Source organism: Primulina huaijiensis, chromosome 8 (assembly GCF_012295235.1).
Source record: "Primulina huaijiensis isolate GDHJ02 chromosome 8, ASM1229523v2, whole genome shotgun sequence".
Taxonomy (NCBI): Eukaryota; Viridiplantae; Streptophyta; class Magnoliopsida; order Lamiales; family Gesneriaceae; genus Primulina; species Primulina huaijiensis.
This window is the reverse complement of record NC_133313.1, coordinates 8,096,344-8,110,793: the sequence shown is the minus strand read 5'-3', so window position 1 is coordinate 8,110,793 and position 14,450 is coordinate 8,096,344. Positions and strand designations below refer to the sequence as shown.

General features: G+C 38.4%; 2 protein-coding genes across 2 annotated transcripts; both read left to right on the top strand.

Annotated features, from left to right (window-relative positions):
• The first annotated feature begins 6,189 nt into the window (after positions 1-6,189).
• LOC140982046 (uncharacterized) lies at positions 6,190-7,293 on the top strand. The gene has a single exon (XM_073448462.1). It carries the CDS (start codon positions 6,190-6,192, stop codon positions 7,291-7,293), a length of 1,104 nt encoding a protein of 367 aa, XP_073304563.1.
• A 3,434-nt stretch (positions 7,294-10,727) lies between these two features.
• On the top strand, positions 10,728-12,696 carry LOC140982045 (uncharacterized). The gene is made up of 3 exons (XM_073448461.1): positions 10,728-11,048; positions 11,968-12,216; positions 12,286-12,696. The coding sequence occupies exons 1-3, from the start codon at positions 10,728-10,730 to the stop codon at positions 12,694-12,696; spliced, it is 981 nt and encodes a 326-aa protein (XP_073304562.1).
• The last annotated feature ends 1,754 nt before the right edge of the window (positions 12,697-14,450 follow it).

Below are 14,450 nucleotides of genomic sequence, written 5' to 3'. Positions count from 1 at the left end.
CATATAATTAAAATTTCTTCTTAAAAACATATTACTATAAATAATAAAAATCATATTTCAGTTATTTATTTTATAATAAAATTCCTCAAAAGCATATTATCAAGGGTAAAATTGATCAATTTTTCATAAAATATCAGTTTAGCCCGAAATCATAAAAAAAAATCAGAAAATCACCTCGGGTCAAACATTTTGCCTCATGGGGAAGGCTAGGGGTGAAAATGAACCGAGCCGGTTTGCAAGCTTTTTAATTCTGCTCAAAAAATATTTGTTTCGTATTCGAGCTTATCGAATTTTAGTCGAACTCAAACATGTTCAAACTTTATTTTGAGCCGAATTTGAGTCAAAATTATTTTGTTCGATAGTTCGCAAGCTACATGTGAGGCTTAATATATTATTAATAAAATATAGTTATTTATTAAATAATTAAATTTCGAGAATTTTGAGTACCTATTTTTGAGCAATAATTTGGATAGTTAGCGAACATCTTCTAATCTTTCAAGTCAAACTCGAACTCGAGCTTTAATTCTAACCGAATTCGAGCCTAAAATTTTTGAACTTCAAATCGAATTTGAACTTGAACAGAAATAATACGAGCCAAAATCGAGCTTTCAAATTTTATTCATATTCTACTCGATTCGATTCTTTTACTCCCCTGGGCAGGGCTATCCGAGACCATCATGGGTACCCTGCACGTGCGCCTCTCCACTCTCGAACAGTTCAGGAAGCTAGGTTGCTCTCTTACAGAACTCTTCATGCAGCAATCTGGGGGGCAGGGCTTTACTTCTCAATTTTTTTTAATAAAAAGGTATCATGCTGGTCTGGACAGTCTCCACTGCCCAGATTTGTAGAGGTTGCTCACAGGTAGCCCCAACGCAAGTGCTCTACCCAGAACAATTTCAGGCTGCCGAGCGCAAATATTTTTTGCTTTAAAATCTGATTTCAAGGATTCTATTTTCAAAAAATCTCAAATCGTGTAGAAAAATTTTACTCAACATAATTTATATGATAAAATATAAGAAATCATGCTATTGAGAACATGTCTTTGATATTATAGTTTTACTACCGTTTTCTCTCACTCAAAAGAAGTGGAAGTTTAAAAATTTTTTAAAAAAAAATCATTTTTGACAATAAAAATATTCTTTGGCATCGTATGATTCAAATTCATGCATAGGATATTTATTCTTATTTAGCTTTGCAATCTAAGAGTTCGAGATCAAACTATTTCGGGATTATCGGTGATAGTCTTTCTAGTAATTTCCTATGAATGATCTATGGAAATATTCTTTATTCAATCTCCTAATCAAGTCCATGATCGAAGAATGTATTCCACTTCGAATTCGCACTAGAGAATAAAGAAGAAATTTATGTTGAGATCAGGCAATTGGAAGATGGAATCTCTCCGGTAGGTGCACGGCAACACACGACGGTGTTGTTGAGGAGTTCGGACGTGGAGTTATGCTCCAAGGTGGTGGCCAAAAGTTTCTTGAGGAGAGAGAGAGGGAGATGGAGGGAAAAATCTAAATGTAAATTTTGGAAGTCTTTCGTTAAAGAGAGGGAGATAGACGGTCAAAATTTTCCACATTTCAATTTTGGCATCGGCCTATTTTGGAAGTCTTTCGTTAAATTATTCAATTGCAATCTCCACACAAAATTAGTAGTCGTTGTGAGGATCCGTATTTTTGAATCAAATCATCTAAAAAGTCTCGAGGGATCATCTCAAAAGCTCGAGGATTAGCTCAAAAAGAAACCGAAGCAATGCAAACCATAAGAATTGAAGGGACGTTGCTCGGAAGAGGAAACCCTTAGCTCATAAGCTAAAACTCTCTGCTCAAGGAAGCTCATTGATTCCCGAAAAGAAACTTTAGCTCATAAGCTAAAACCCTAAGCTCAAGGAAGCTCATTAATTCTTAGGAGGAAACCCCTAGCTCATGAGCTTAAACTCTCAGTTCAAGGAAGCTCATTGATACTTATCCTAAAAGAGACAAAAATCCAGCCATGAGAGGAGCTAAAAATGGACATAATCAATGTGCAAAGAGTGACCATTGAGTGCGCCAAGGTGATCCTTGGCTGTGGAGAACCTTTGACCATTTGGAGGCTAATTAGACCATCACCCTTGGGCATTTGAGGGGTCATTTGGACGGCTGAATGTGGGTAGGAGAAGAGTCATTTTTCCACCTATAAATTCCCCATGTGTTGTAGAAAACATCGCACTCAAATCTCCTTTCATTTCACTACAAGAATTCGGCGAAGGCAAGGAAGAAAGGCAGGTTTCGTGCGGTCATTTCAAGCTACAACAAAACACGTCGAAGTGATGCTGAAACAACTCCAAACTCTTCTCAAAGAATCAACAAAGTTTTGCCCAAGCTCGGCTAAAGTTCGTCCAAGTTGCGATCAAGTTCGAGCCACATATTTGAATCAAGTGTAAGTGGGCTTTTGTTATGTATTTCTTTGTAAGTTAAATTTGGTATAAGTATTTCATGACATGCTCGTAAGTGTGTCAAATTATTTTAAAAAATTGTAATAATATATTTTAAAATCTCGATCGATGTACAATATCTTCATTCTGGTCTCGATTTTTTTTGATACTGCTGAGTCCATTCACAATTCTTATAATTTTTGTTTGATAAATATGATTCTGTGATACACTGTTATGATTCGAGTTGGATATGAAACGAAGCTTGTAAATTTTGTCTGGCCCCCATCAGTGGGTATAAAATTTTGTTCTTGCCCCCATCAATCGGTATAAAACTGTGTTCTGGCCTCACCCCTTAGAAGACTAACATATGGCGGACAATTTGACCATGAATAATGAGATGAATAACAATGTTTCGTTTGTTCTGATTTGTTCTGTTCTGAATTGTTCTTATAATCTCTGTTCCACATTTCGATTCTGATTCTGTTATGATATGATAATTCAATATAATAAGTTTTGAAAATCTGTTAGAAGATGCTTTTAAAGATGCTTTTAAATTATCTCTATATGTATTTGTGGTAATTAATCGGCCCCCACTTGCTGCGTATTTCTCAAAACACTCACCCCTTACATATCTCCCCGGATAAGAATGAGGAGCAGCTGAACGATTGGTGACAAGATCGAAGTAATGAAGATCATTCGTTTACTCTTAGTATTACAATTTTATTATTTCGCTTCCGCAAAATTATTGATCAAATTTCTATTCCTTTGTCATTGTAAAAGACAATATTTATTTATGAACCCAAATGCTAATGCCATTCAGCCACTAGCAGAACCACAACCGCGTGGAATTAAGTATCACTACGAATCCCTTCGAAGGAACTAGGTGATAGGTGTTGTTTTTACGTGTTTTATTGCATTAGTTTTGTGTGTGTTTGCATTGTGTGTGTGTGCATTTCATATACATTTTGTTCGTTTTAGAATTAGCATATGCATATGCATATGATCGTGTCTAACTTGTATGTGATGAATTTGAAGGAGAAATGACCAGAGAACTGAAATCGAGACAGAAATATGCAAGCCACAAGAAATTGGCAGAAAAGCTGGCGCCCGTGCGGTAAAATCTTACCGCTCGAGCGCGAGGATTGATTTCTGGACGTGCTGAGAGAAGAGTTGGCGCCCGAGCGGTAGGATCTTACTGCTCGGGTGCCCGTGTTTTCTGTGCCAAGTGAAGATTACAGAAGACTCGGCACTCGGGCGGTAGAATCTTATTGCTCGAGTGCGAGTGCCGCACATTGGGATCGACATTGCAGAGGACTCGGTGCTCGGGCGGTAGAATCTTACCGCCCGGCGGAACTAATTTTGGAAAAAATTCTTGAGGATGATTTCTTGCCTTCCGTGAGATGCTTACCAAGGGAGGCTGCACAAAAGACCTTAGGGCATGAAAATTCAGATTATGCAGCAGCCACCAAGGTTTGGAAGGGAGAATAGGCTTGGAGGAAGCTTGGAGTTGAAGATTTCAAGATTTCTGGGCAACATTCTTCGCATTTTCGTCACGTCTAGTATTTCGAGTTTATTTTCTCTTATTTAAATATTGTTTTGCTTGGTTGAATCATGAATTTTAGTAGCTAATTTTCATTATTTGTTGGGATTTAAGGGGATCCTACCCCGAAACCGAGTTTAGTTAATTCATCTATCGACATTTGATTTATTCTTAATTGTGCTATTATTTTTATTGCGTTGTTAAAGCGTAGCTAACTTTGATAACGATATCATATTACGAGTGAGTTCGAGAGAATAGCCCATGATAGGAACAAGTAGCATAATCCGTGGATTTACAATTTACATAGAAATATGAAATCGGATACACGTCGATAGTCATAGTCTAGTAGGTCGAAAGCTAGTGAATTTCATAGAACGACATGCAATTCACCATTGATAAATAATTAAAGAAATTTAATTACTTCACTGAGTCGAATAGTTTGGCATAGCTCGAGAGAGCGTGTTCAATTGGATAGGAAATCCCGTCGAAAGCATATATCATTGTCGAACGAATTAAGTAGATTAGCGAGGGGTAGGTGTACCGAGATTTTCAACAAATTCATTTCTCATTGAACTTTAATCAATCATTCTAGCTTATTTATTTCATAAATTAATCTTTGAACCATTTCATTGAGTTTTTATTTAATCATTTTAGTAGTCAACAATAATCCAAATTATCGTTGCTAAAGATTTTAATAACTGAGAATAGCAATTGTGAAATACAGTTTCTAGAATAACGATACTCGTATTCTTGTACACTATATTATAACTTGACATCGTGCATTTGCGATTATTTCGAGCATGAATATTATAAATTTTTACTAAGGACTTTATAGTGCAAGTTTTTGGCGCCGTTTTCGGGAACTGTTAATCCACAACTTTATTCTTAGTTAATTACTTTAGCATTCTTTATTATATTTTTCTTGACACCTTCGATTTATTTGCAGGTATCTCTCTCGGTGCATGCCAAGATCTCTAAACTAGAGATATTCGATCCCGAGATTGAAAGAACCCTACGTAGACGAAGACAACAACAGAGGCTGAGAGTCATGATGAACAAAAACGAACGTGAGGAAGAGCATCATGAAGATCTAAGAGTCGAAGGACCAAGGCGCATACCCATGTTAGAGTACGCCCAACCTTCGCTTGATGGAGCACGTCCAAGCATAGTATGACCAACCGTTAGGGCGAACCAGTTTGAGATCAAACCAGCCATTATTCAAATGATTCAGAACACGGTCCAATTTAGGGGAAATACACTAGATGACCCAAACACTCACATCGCCGACTTCTTAAAAATTTGCGACACTTTTAAATTTAATGGAGTGTCTGATGATGCTGTTAGAATGCGTTTATTTCTTTTCTCTTTGCGTGACAAAGCTAAATCTTTGTTAAATAGTTTGCCTGTAGGTTCAATCACAACTTGGAAAGATATGGCCAAGGCATTTAAAAACCATGAAGCTGCGAGTGAACATAACCAACTTCTCTCAATTTGAGCAAGAGTCACTCTACGAGGCTTGGGAGCGCTACAAAGACTTATTACGGACATGCCCACATCATGAGTTGTCTCTTGGGTTAGTTGTCCAAAATTTTTACTATGGTTTAATTTCTTCTAACCGTACCATGATAGATGTTGCGGCCTGTGGGAATCTGCTGAGGAAAACGGCCGAAAAAGGGTATGAGTTACTGGAGGAGATGGCTTCTAGAAGTTATCAGCCTCAATCTGAGAGGAACAATCACAGGAGGAGTGTAGGAGTTCACCAGGTAACTGAATTTTCTGCTGTCACTGCACAATTAGAAGCACTTAACAGGAAAATAGATAGCTTGAATGTAAACGGGACAGTGATGCGCCTGTAAGAGATATTCTATGAGAAATACGGAGGAGAACACCATGTTAAGAATTGTCAAGACAGTGGTCCATTCTATGTGCATGAGGAGGCACCAGTAAATCAAGTGGGATTCAAAACCGTCCTAGGAAAGATCCATATTCGAACACATATAATCCTGGATGGAGAAAACATCCTAACTTCTCATGGGGTGGTCAAAACAGTCAAAATCGACCACAAGGAGGACAATAGTATGGTAAGCAACCGATGTATAGATCTAAGCCTAGAGAGCAGAAGTCTAGTTTGGAGCAAATGATGTCTAAATTTATCTCATCCACCCAAACTAGACTACAGAATCAGGATGCATCGATAAAGGGATTAGAAAATCAGATAAGGCAGTTGGCTTAGATGATCGCCAGTAGAGATCCGGGCACCTTGCCAAGCAACATTGACACTAATCCGAAAGAGCAAGTGAAGGTCGTAGCATTGAGGAGTGGAAAGGTACTTGAACAAGAGGGGAGGAAAAAAGGGGAGCACGGAGAGAAAGCAGTTGACACATCCACGGGTAAGTTTTCTAATGCTACACCCACACCCACTGCACAATCTAGAATTGTTATCCCTCCACCTTTTCCTACAGCATTAAAAAAAACGAAAATGGATGCGCAATTCGGTAAGTTCGTAGAAGTATTTAAGAAATTACACATTAATATTCTCTTTGCTGATACTTTGATGCAAATGCCTAGCTATGATAAATTTCTAAAGGACATCTTAGAAAATAAGAGGAATTTGGAGGATCACATGACTATAAACTTAACGGAAAATTGCTCTGCATTGGTACAAAACAAGATCCCACCAAAATTGAAGGATCCATGGAGTTTTTATATTCCTTGCATGATTGGTGATGTTGTTTTTCATAAAGCTTTATGTGATCTTAGTGCAATTATAAATCTTATGTCTTTATCTATATTCAGGAAACTCGGATTAGGAGTGCCTAAGCCAACAAGGATGTCCTTGCAACTAGCAGACAGATCTGTTAAATATCTGCAAGGAGTCATAGAGGATGTGTTGGTAAAGATGGACAAATTTATATTTCCTACAGATTTTGTGGTGCTAGACAGGGAAGAAGATATGGAGATGCCTTTAATTCTAGGGAGACTGTTTCTTGCAACTGGCAAGGCTCTGATTGATGTGCAAGAAGGAAAGTTGAGACTAAGAGTGGGGGAGGAAGAAATTACTTTTGATGTCTTTAATGCTCTTAAGCACACACTACGCACTGATGATTGTTTTAGAATCGATGCTTTGTATTCACTTGTTAAAATTTTTGTGCAGGACGCTGTAAAGGACCCAGTGGAAGCCACCCTCACAACTGAATTAAAGGGGGATGACTTGGACAAAGAAAAAGTGGAAATATTGGCAAACTTTAATGCCAACCATCCATGGAGGAAGCCAATGAGGATGAGATTGGAGGATTTGGGAGAGCGGAGACTTAACCCATCCGAAGTCAAGCATTGAGGAACCACCAACACTTGAGTTCAAGCCATTGCCTCCACACCTAAAGTAGGTATACCTAGGTAAGAATAACACTTTACCAGTTATTATTTTTGCTGCTTTGAGAGACGCAATGGAGGAAAAACTACTGCAAGTTCTTGAAGAGCACAAGAGGGCGTTCGCCTGGAATGTGGCAGACATCAAGGGAATAAGTCCATCAATCTGCATGCACAAAATCTTGATGAAAGAGAAGTATTCACCCCTCGTGCAACCTGAGAGATGACTCAATCCAAAGATGCAAGAGGTAGTGAAGGCTGAAACTATCAAGCTTCTCGATGCAGGTATTATCTATCCTATTTCAGATAGCGCATGGGTAAGTCCTGTTCAGTGTGTGCTTAAGAAATATGGGATTACTGTCATCACAAATGAAAATAATGAACTTATTCCCACTAGGACTATTACGGGGTGGAGAGTGTGTATAGATTATAAGAAGTTAAATGATTCTTCCCGTAAGGACCACTTTTCTCTCCCCTTTATTGATCAGATGTTAGAGAGACTAGCGTGGCATGAGTTTTACTGTTTTCTAGATGTGTATTCGGGGAATAATTAAATCACTATTTGAAAGGATCGGTTAAGAAGTGAAACGTGTTTAGAAGAGAGGGTTGAATAAACACTCACAGATTATGTTCGTTTTTCGTAAGTTGAGTTCAGTTTAATAACAAAATGATACTTAATATCTCGTTAGTCGATGACAATCAGTTTAACTGAGAAAACAGTTGCGGAAGTAAACTGAATGAAAGATAGAATAACTAAAATAAAAGGTAACTGAAGTGAAAAGCACACGATTTGTTTCTGGATGTTCGGAGAATGGAATAACTCCTACGTCTCCCCTTCTATCACGAAGATAGGATTTCTACTAAAAGACTTTGATCGAATACAATGTTTGTACTGACCCACTTCAGTTTGGTCTTATCAGTGTCAGAACTGAAACTCTTAGTTATAACAGGCTATTTCAGTTCGTGACTGATCTTAGCACAACTTAACAATATAACAAAGATTACAGTGTACTAACAAACTCAAAAAGGGTAGCCTTGAATGCTACAGATAGAACTTAGTAAGAGTGAGCTTTTGATTTCAGCAGAGTAACAGCTTGAGTAACATAGTTGTTCTTGTATCTTGTTCTTCAGCTGCTCTGTTCGCCTATTTATAGGCTTCTCTTCCAACGGTAACTTGATATATTATTTGAATTTTATATCCGTTGATTGCCACGTTGATATTCTCCTGACAATCGTACACTGTAGACTCTGAAATGCGGTGTTCTACTACGAGTTGCAGTCTGCTTGTACTGATGTCGGTTGAACATCCCTTTCATTTGATGGCGTGTATGGCTGAGCGATCAGCTGATAAAAGTAGCTGATAAGCTTGTGCTGAGTGAATCAACTGATCAGTTTCCAACTGATCAGTCAGTTAACTTCGAAGGTTCAGTTCAGCTGGATTCGGTTGCCTTTGATAACTCACGTGATACTTCAGTTAGGCAAGTTGTATAATACGAATACTTGATCAGTTCGTCTAATAGTTAAATGGTTTGTCAAACAGCCGAAATTAAGTTTCCAACACTATTGCACCATAGGACCAAGAGAAAACCACTTTCACTTGTCCTTGTGGTACTTTTTCTTTTTGATGTATGCTCTTTGGTCTTTGTAATGCCCCTGCTACGTTTCAGCGCTGTATGACTGCTACATTCCATGATATCATTGAAACTTTTCTTGAAATATTTATGGATGACTTTTCTATCTTTGGTGCAACATTTGATGAATGTTTGCATAATCTAAACGTAGTATTGAAAACGTGCGAGGAGACAAATTGTAAGGTCTAGGAAATTCGATCGACGTAACCTGAATGCATACAATCTAGGGTTTTATTTTAAATTATATGTTTAAAGATTTTCATGCCTTTAATGCATGATTATTGCGTGGTTAGAGTTTACTGCATGATTATTTTTAATTTTCATGCATTAGGGTTTTAAGTTGCATTTCGCGTTCGAACAAGGAACGGAGACGGGGATTATCAGGAAAAATATATTTATTGAATGATTAATTTTAATTAATTAATTTGAAGTATTTTGATGATACTTTTCAAAAATTGGGCTTTGGTAGGTATTTTTAGTCCGATTAAAAATATGATCCGGCGAGTAAAACTACCCACCAAAGCCCAATTTTTTAAAATTACCCTCAAAACAATTCAAATTAATTAATTAAAAATAATAATTCAATAAAAATATTTTTCCTGATAATCTCCGGTCTTCGTTCCTCGTTTGAGCTCGAAATGCAACTTAAAACCCTAATGCATGAAACTTAAAAATAATCATGCAATAAACTCTAACCATGCAATAATCATGCAGTAAAGGCATCAAAATCTTTAAACATATAATTTAAAATAAAACCCTATTTTGCATGCATTCAGGTTGCGTCGATCGAATTTCCTAGACCTTATAATTCTCTCCTATGAAATTGAATATCGTCCTCGAAGTTTAAAACATACTGAATAACTCCTGGTAGCGACTCCTCATCTCGGTTTCCGTCTCCCAAGTAGCCTCCTCCTTCGAATGATTCAGTCACTTGACTTTGACCATGTGGATCACCTTGTTCTCGAGCCTCCTCTCATGTCTGTCCAAAATCTGACTAGGTCATTCCTCGAAAGACAGGTTCGGTGTCAGCTGAAGTTGCTCATATTTCAGCACATGCGAAGGATTTGACATGTACTTTCGCAGCATAGAGACATGGAACACATTATGAACTCCCGCCAGATTCGACGGTAATGCAACTCAGTATGCAAGTGTCCCAACTCTCTCCAGTATCTCAAACGGCCCTATGTATCTCGGACTGAGCTTTCTCTTTCCCCCAAATCTCATCACACCCTTTATCGGTGTAACCTTCAAGAACACATGGTCTCCCACGGTAAACTCAAGATCTCGGTGCCGCTGATCTGCGTAACTCTTCTACCGGCTCTGAGCGGTCTTCATCATGTCTCGGATCTTGACCACTAACTCTACAGTATGATTAACAATACCCGGCCCTATCTCTGCCCTCTCTCCTACCTCGTCCTAATACACTGGAGATCTACACTTTCTCCCATACAGTGCCTCAAATGGAGCCATACCAATCGATGACTGAAAACTGTGAGTAGACATGAGTTTTTACGTTGTTACGAGACATTGGTGTTTTTCCAGGATTTTTACTTGTTTCTTATTGATGGTCGTGTTGGAAAACTTTAAACTGCAGTATGTTATTTGTCATTTGAATTATGAATACTTTCAAATGTGTATTTTCAGCAGTCTTGCATGCATGCATTTAAATGGGATTTTAATGTGTTAACTTTTTATTAAAAAAAAATTAAGAGCATTTTCAAGTAGTAGATGTTTCACAAACCTAGTGCTAAATTAGGAAAAGTGTCATTTCATGGTACAAGAGAGAATTGTGCTAGGGCACAAGATTTCTGAAAAAAATATTGAGGTGGACAAAGCTAAAGTGGATGTCATAAAAAACCTACCACCACCAACATCAGTGAAGGGAATTAGAATTTTCCTAGGACATGCCGGTTTTTACCGGCGTTTCATTAGAGATTTTTCTAAAATTGCTAAGCCCATATCTTCCCTCCAAATGAAAGAGGTGCCGTTTGATTTCAATTCTGACTTTTTTCTGGCATACGAGAACCTAAAGGAGCGCTTGGTGACAGCTTCTGTTTTGGTGTCACAGAATTGGGATCTGCCGCCCTTCGAGGTAATGTGAGATGCCAGTGATACGGCGGTTGGTGTTGTTCTAGGCCAAAGGCGGAACAAGGTATTTCACACTATATATTATGCGAGTAAGACTTTAGATGAAGCACAATTAAATTATGGAACAACTGAAAAAGAATTACTTTCAGTAGTATTTGCACTTGATAAATTCCATTCATACCTTGTTTTGTCGAAAGTCATTATGTTTACCGACTACTCTGCACTTAAATATTTTCTTGCTAAGAAAGAGGCCAAACCACGATTTCTTAGATGAATTTTACTTCTTCAAGAGTTTGACCTCAAAATAAAAGATAAAAAAGGTGTAGAGAATGTGATAGCTGATCAATTATCTAGACTTGAACATGTTAGCAATGAATGTGCAAATGAGGAGATAGATGATTGGTTTCCTGAAGAACAGTTGTAATTGATGCAAAATTGTCCATGTTATGCAGATTATGCAAATTTTCTTATTACACACACCCCAAAATTTAACATTTCACCAAAGAAAGAAATTCTTCTCTGACGTGAAATATTATTTTTGGGAGGAACCTTTCTTGTTCAAAATCTGTTAAGATGCCATGATAAGAAGATGTGTAGCGGAGGAAGAGATGGGATCGATTCTTAGCCACTGTCATGACCGCTAGGTAGGTGGTGATTTTGGACCAACACGAACGACATCCAAGGTACTCGAATGTGGATTTTATTGGCCAACTCTATTTAAGGATGCATGTTTATTTGTTCTATCTTGAGATAGATGCCAGCGCACATGTAACATTTCTAATCGACATGAGATGTCTTTAAATAATATTATTGAGTGCGAAATTTTTTATGTTTGGGGAATAGATTTCATGGGACCGTTTCCAACCTCTTTCACGAAAAAATACATTTTGGATACGGTTGACTATGTTTCCAAATGGGTGGAGGCGGAATCATATGCCACGAATGATGCTCAAGTGGTGCTGAAAACTTTAAAGAAAAACATTTTCAACAGATTTGGAACACCAGGAGTGATCATTAGTGATGGTGACACCCATTTTTGCAATAAACTTTTTGATAAAATTTTGGGCAAATATGGGGTCTCTCATAAAATCTCCACTCCCTATCATCCCCAAACAAGTGGTCAAGTTGAGGTGTCGAATCGCGATATCAATAGGATTCTGGAGAAAGTTGTGGTGATAAATCGAAAAGATTGATCGTTGAGGTTAGATGGCGCATTTTGGGCGTATTGGACTGCTTTTAAGACACCTGTAGGCACGACACCGTATAGGCTACTTTTTCGAAAAGCATGTCATTTGCCTTTTGAGTTAGAACATAGAGCTTATTGGGCAACAAAAGCACTGAATCTTGATTTTGCTCTTGCAGGTGAACACATGTTGCTGCAGTTGAACCGATTGGAAGAATTCAGGGGTCAAGCCTATGACTTGGCATTGACCTACAAGGGGCGTACAAAGCAAGCACACGACAAGCACATTACATTGAGGGAATTCAAAGAAGGCGAAGCGGTGCTATTGTACAACTTCAAGCTACGCTTATTTTTTGGCAATCTCAAGTCAAGATGGACGGGCCCTTACATGATCACCAAAGTGTTTCCCTCGGGAGCAATAACTTTGAGAGATGAAAAAAATGAGCCGTTCACAGTCAATTCTCAATGATTGAAGAATTATTTGGGTGGCACAGTGAAGATTTCCTTGATAGCTCATACTTTCTCCGAGTTGACCTCTTTCCCTCTGTTGGTCACCATGAACCAGAGAAAGTTTCCATTTTTAATCCCAAAAGTACACTTGACTGGATTTAATTTCACCACATATTCTCTAAGCGTTGAGAATGTCTTTTAGAGATTTGGGATGAAACCTGGTTTGTTTCTCAAATATTCTATCCATTTACTGCTGATAAGTGACCTTGCATTCTTCAGTCCAAATGGCATAACCGTATAACAGAATGTATCACCCGAGGTGATGAAGCCGATATTTTCTTGATCTTCTTGGGCCAAGACAATTTGGTGGTACCCTTGATAGGCATCCATTAAGCATAGAAACTCGTACCTCGAGGTGGAATCCACCAACTAATCGATCCGATGTAAGGTGTAGCAATTTTTGGGCAAGCCTACTTTAGGTCCTTGAAATACACACACATTCTCCACTTGGCAATTTTTTTCTGGACTAGAACCACATTTGAGAGTCAATTAGGGAACTGGACTTCTCGGAAATGTCTGGCTTTAATCAATTCTTGCACGTGCTCATTTATTACTCTGTCATTATCGGGTCCAAACTGCCTCTTATTTTGTATCACAGGTCAGAAACTTGGGATAATGTTGAATTTTTCCTCACCAACATGGACCGGGATCACGACCAGCTCTGATGAGGACCACATAAAGATGTTAGTGTTTCTTTGTAAACTTGCAAGCAACTTGTTTCGGGTAGTGGGTTCAAGATCTATGCCCACTTTGGTAGTTTTCCTAGGGTGACCGGGAACCAGATCCAATTCTTCTTGTTCTTTCCCCATCACGACCTGCATTTCTCCAATCGAATGCACTTCTCCTTTAACCAACCTTCAATCATCTCCCTCCCTCCTTGTTTTTTTTTATTCTCCTCCTAGCTATCTCAGGATATAATATGTTAGAGGATGGTTGATCTTCTCGAACTTCTCCCATTCTGTTTCCCACGAGGAATTTGATGAAGGCATTCATGAACGGTCTTCCCAGAACAATGTTATACAAAATAAGGCTCGCTGACCACTGCAATGGTGGTTATGAATGACTTTATTCCGGACTATCAAGGGAAGCATGATCTCTCTTTTGAGATATACAGTGTAACCAGCGAAACCAAAACAAGCAGTTACCATTGGTTCCAATTTGTACCACTTTAAATCTATTTGTATAAGGACCTCTTGAAACATGACATTGACCGAACTGCCTGAATCCACGAACATTCGCCTTACTTCATAATTGGTAATCTTATCCTGGATGACCAGTGCATCATTGTTAGGTAAGCTGATGTCAAGCAAATCTTAGGGGCCAAAATTTATCACTACCCATATTCTCGGCTGGCACGGTCCACTCTCAAACTTTCACTCCTTCTCCACGCCTTTTGAGATTGGTTGGTATCACCATATCTAGATCCTCCCGAAATCATTTTGATCACGCCCAAAATAGGGGATTTTCCCCCTAAATCTGTTATGTAAGTTCAGAAGTTTACAGGAAGGACTGCTGCTCGGTCTCGATTCATTTTTAGATCAGCACATCGCAGTCATCTCTTCTTCCAAGTATTGAGAAAGGCCTAAAAGTTTGGGTGGGATGATAAGTCTGAACAAGCCTTCCAAGATCTGAAAGTCATATGGTCAGGCTACTTATTCCCATGAAGCCCAAGCCAGGGGAAAGAGTTTTGTGTTTGCATGTCGGCAACCGAGT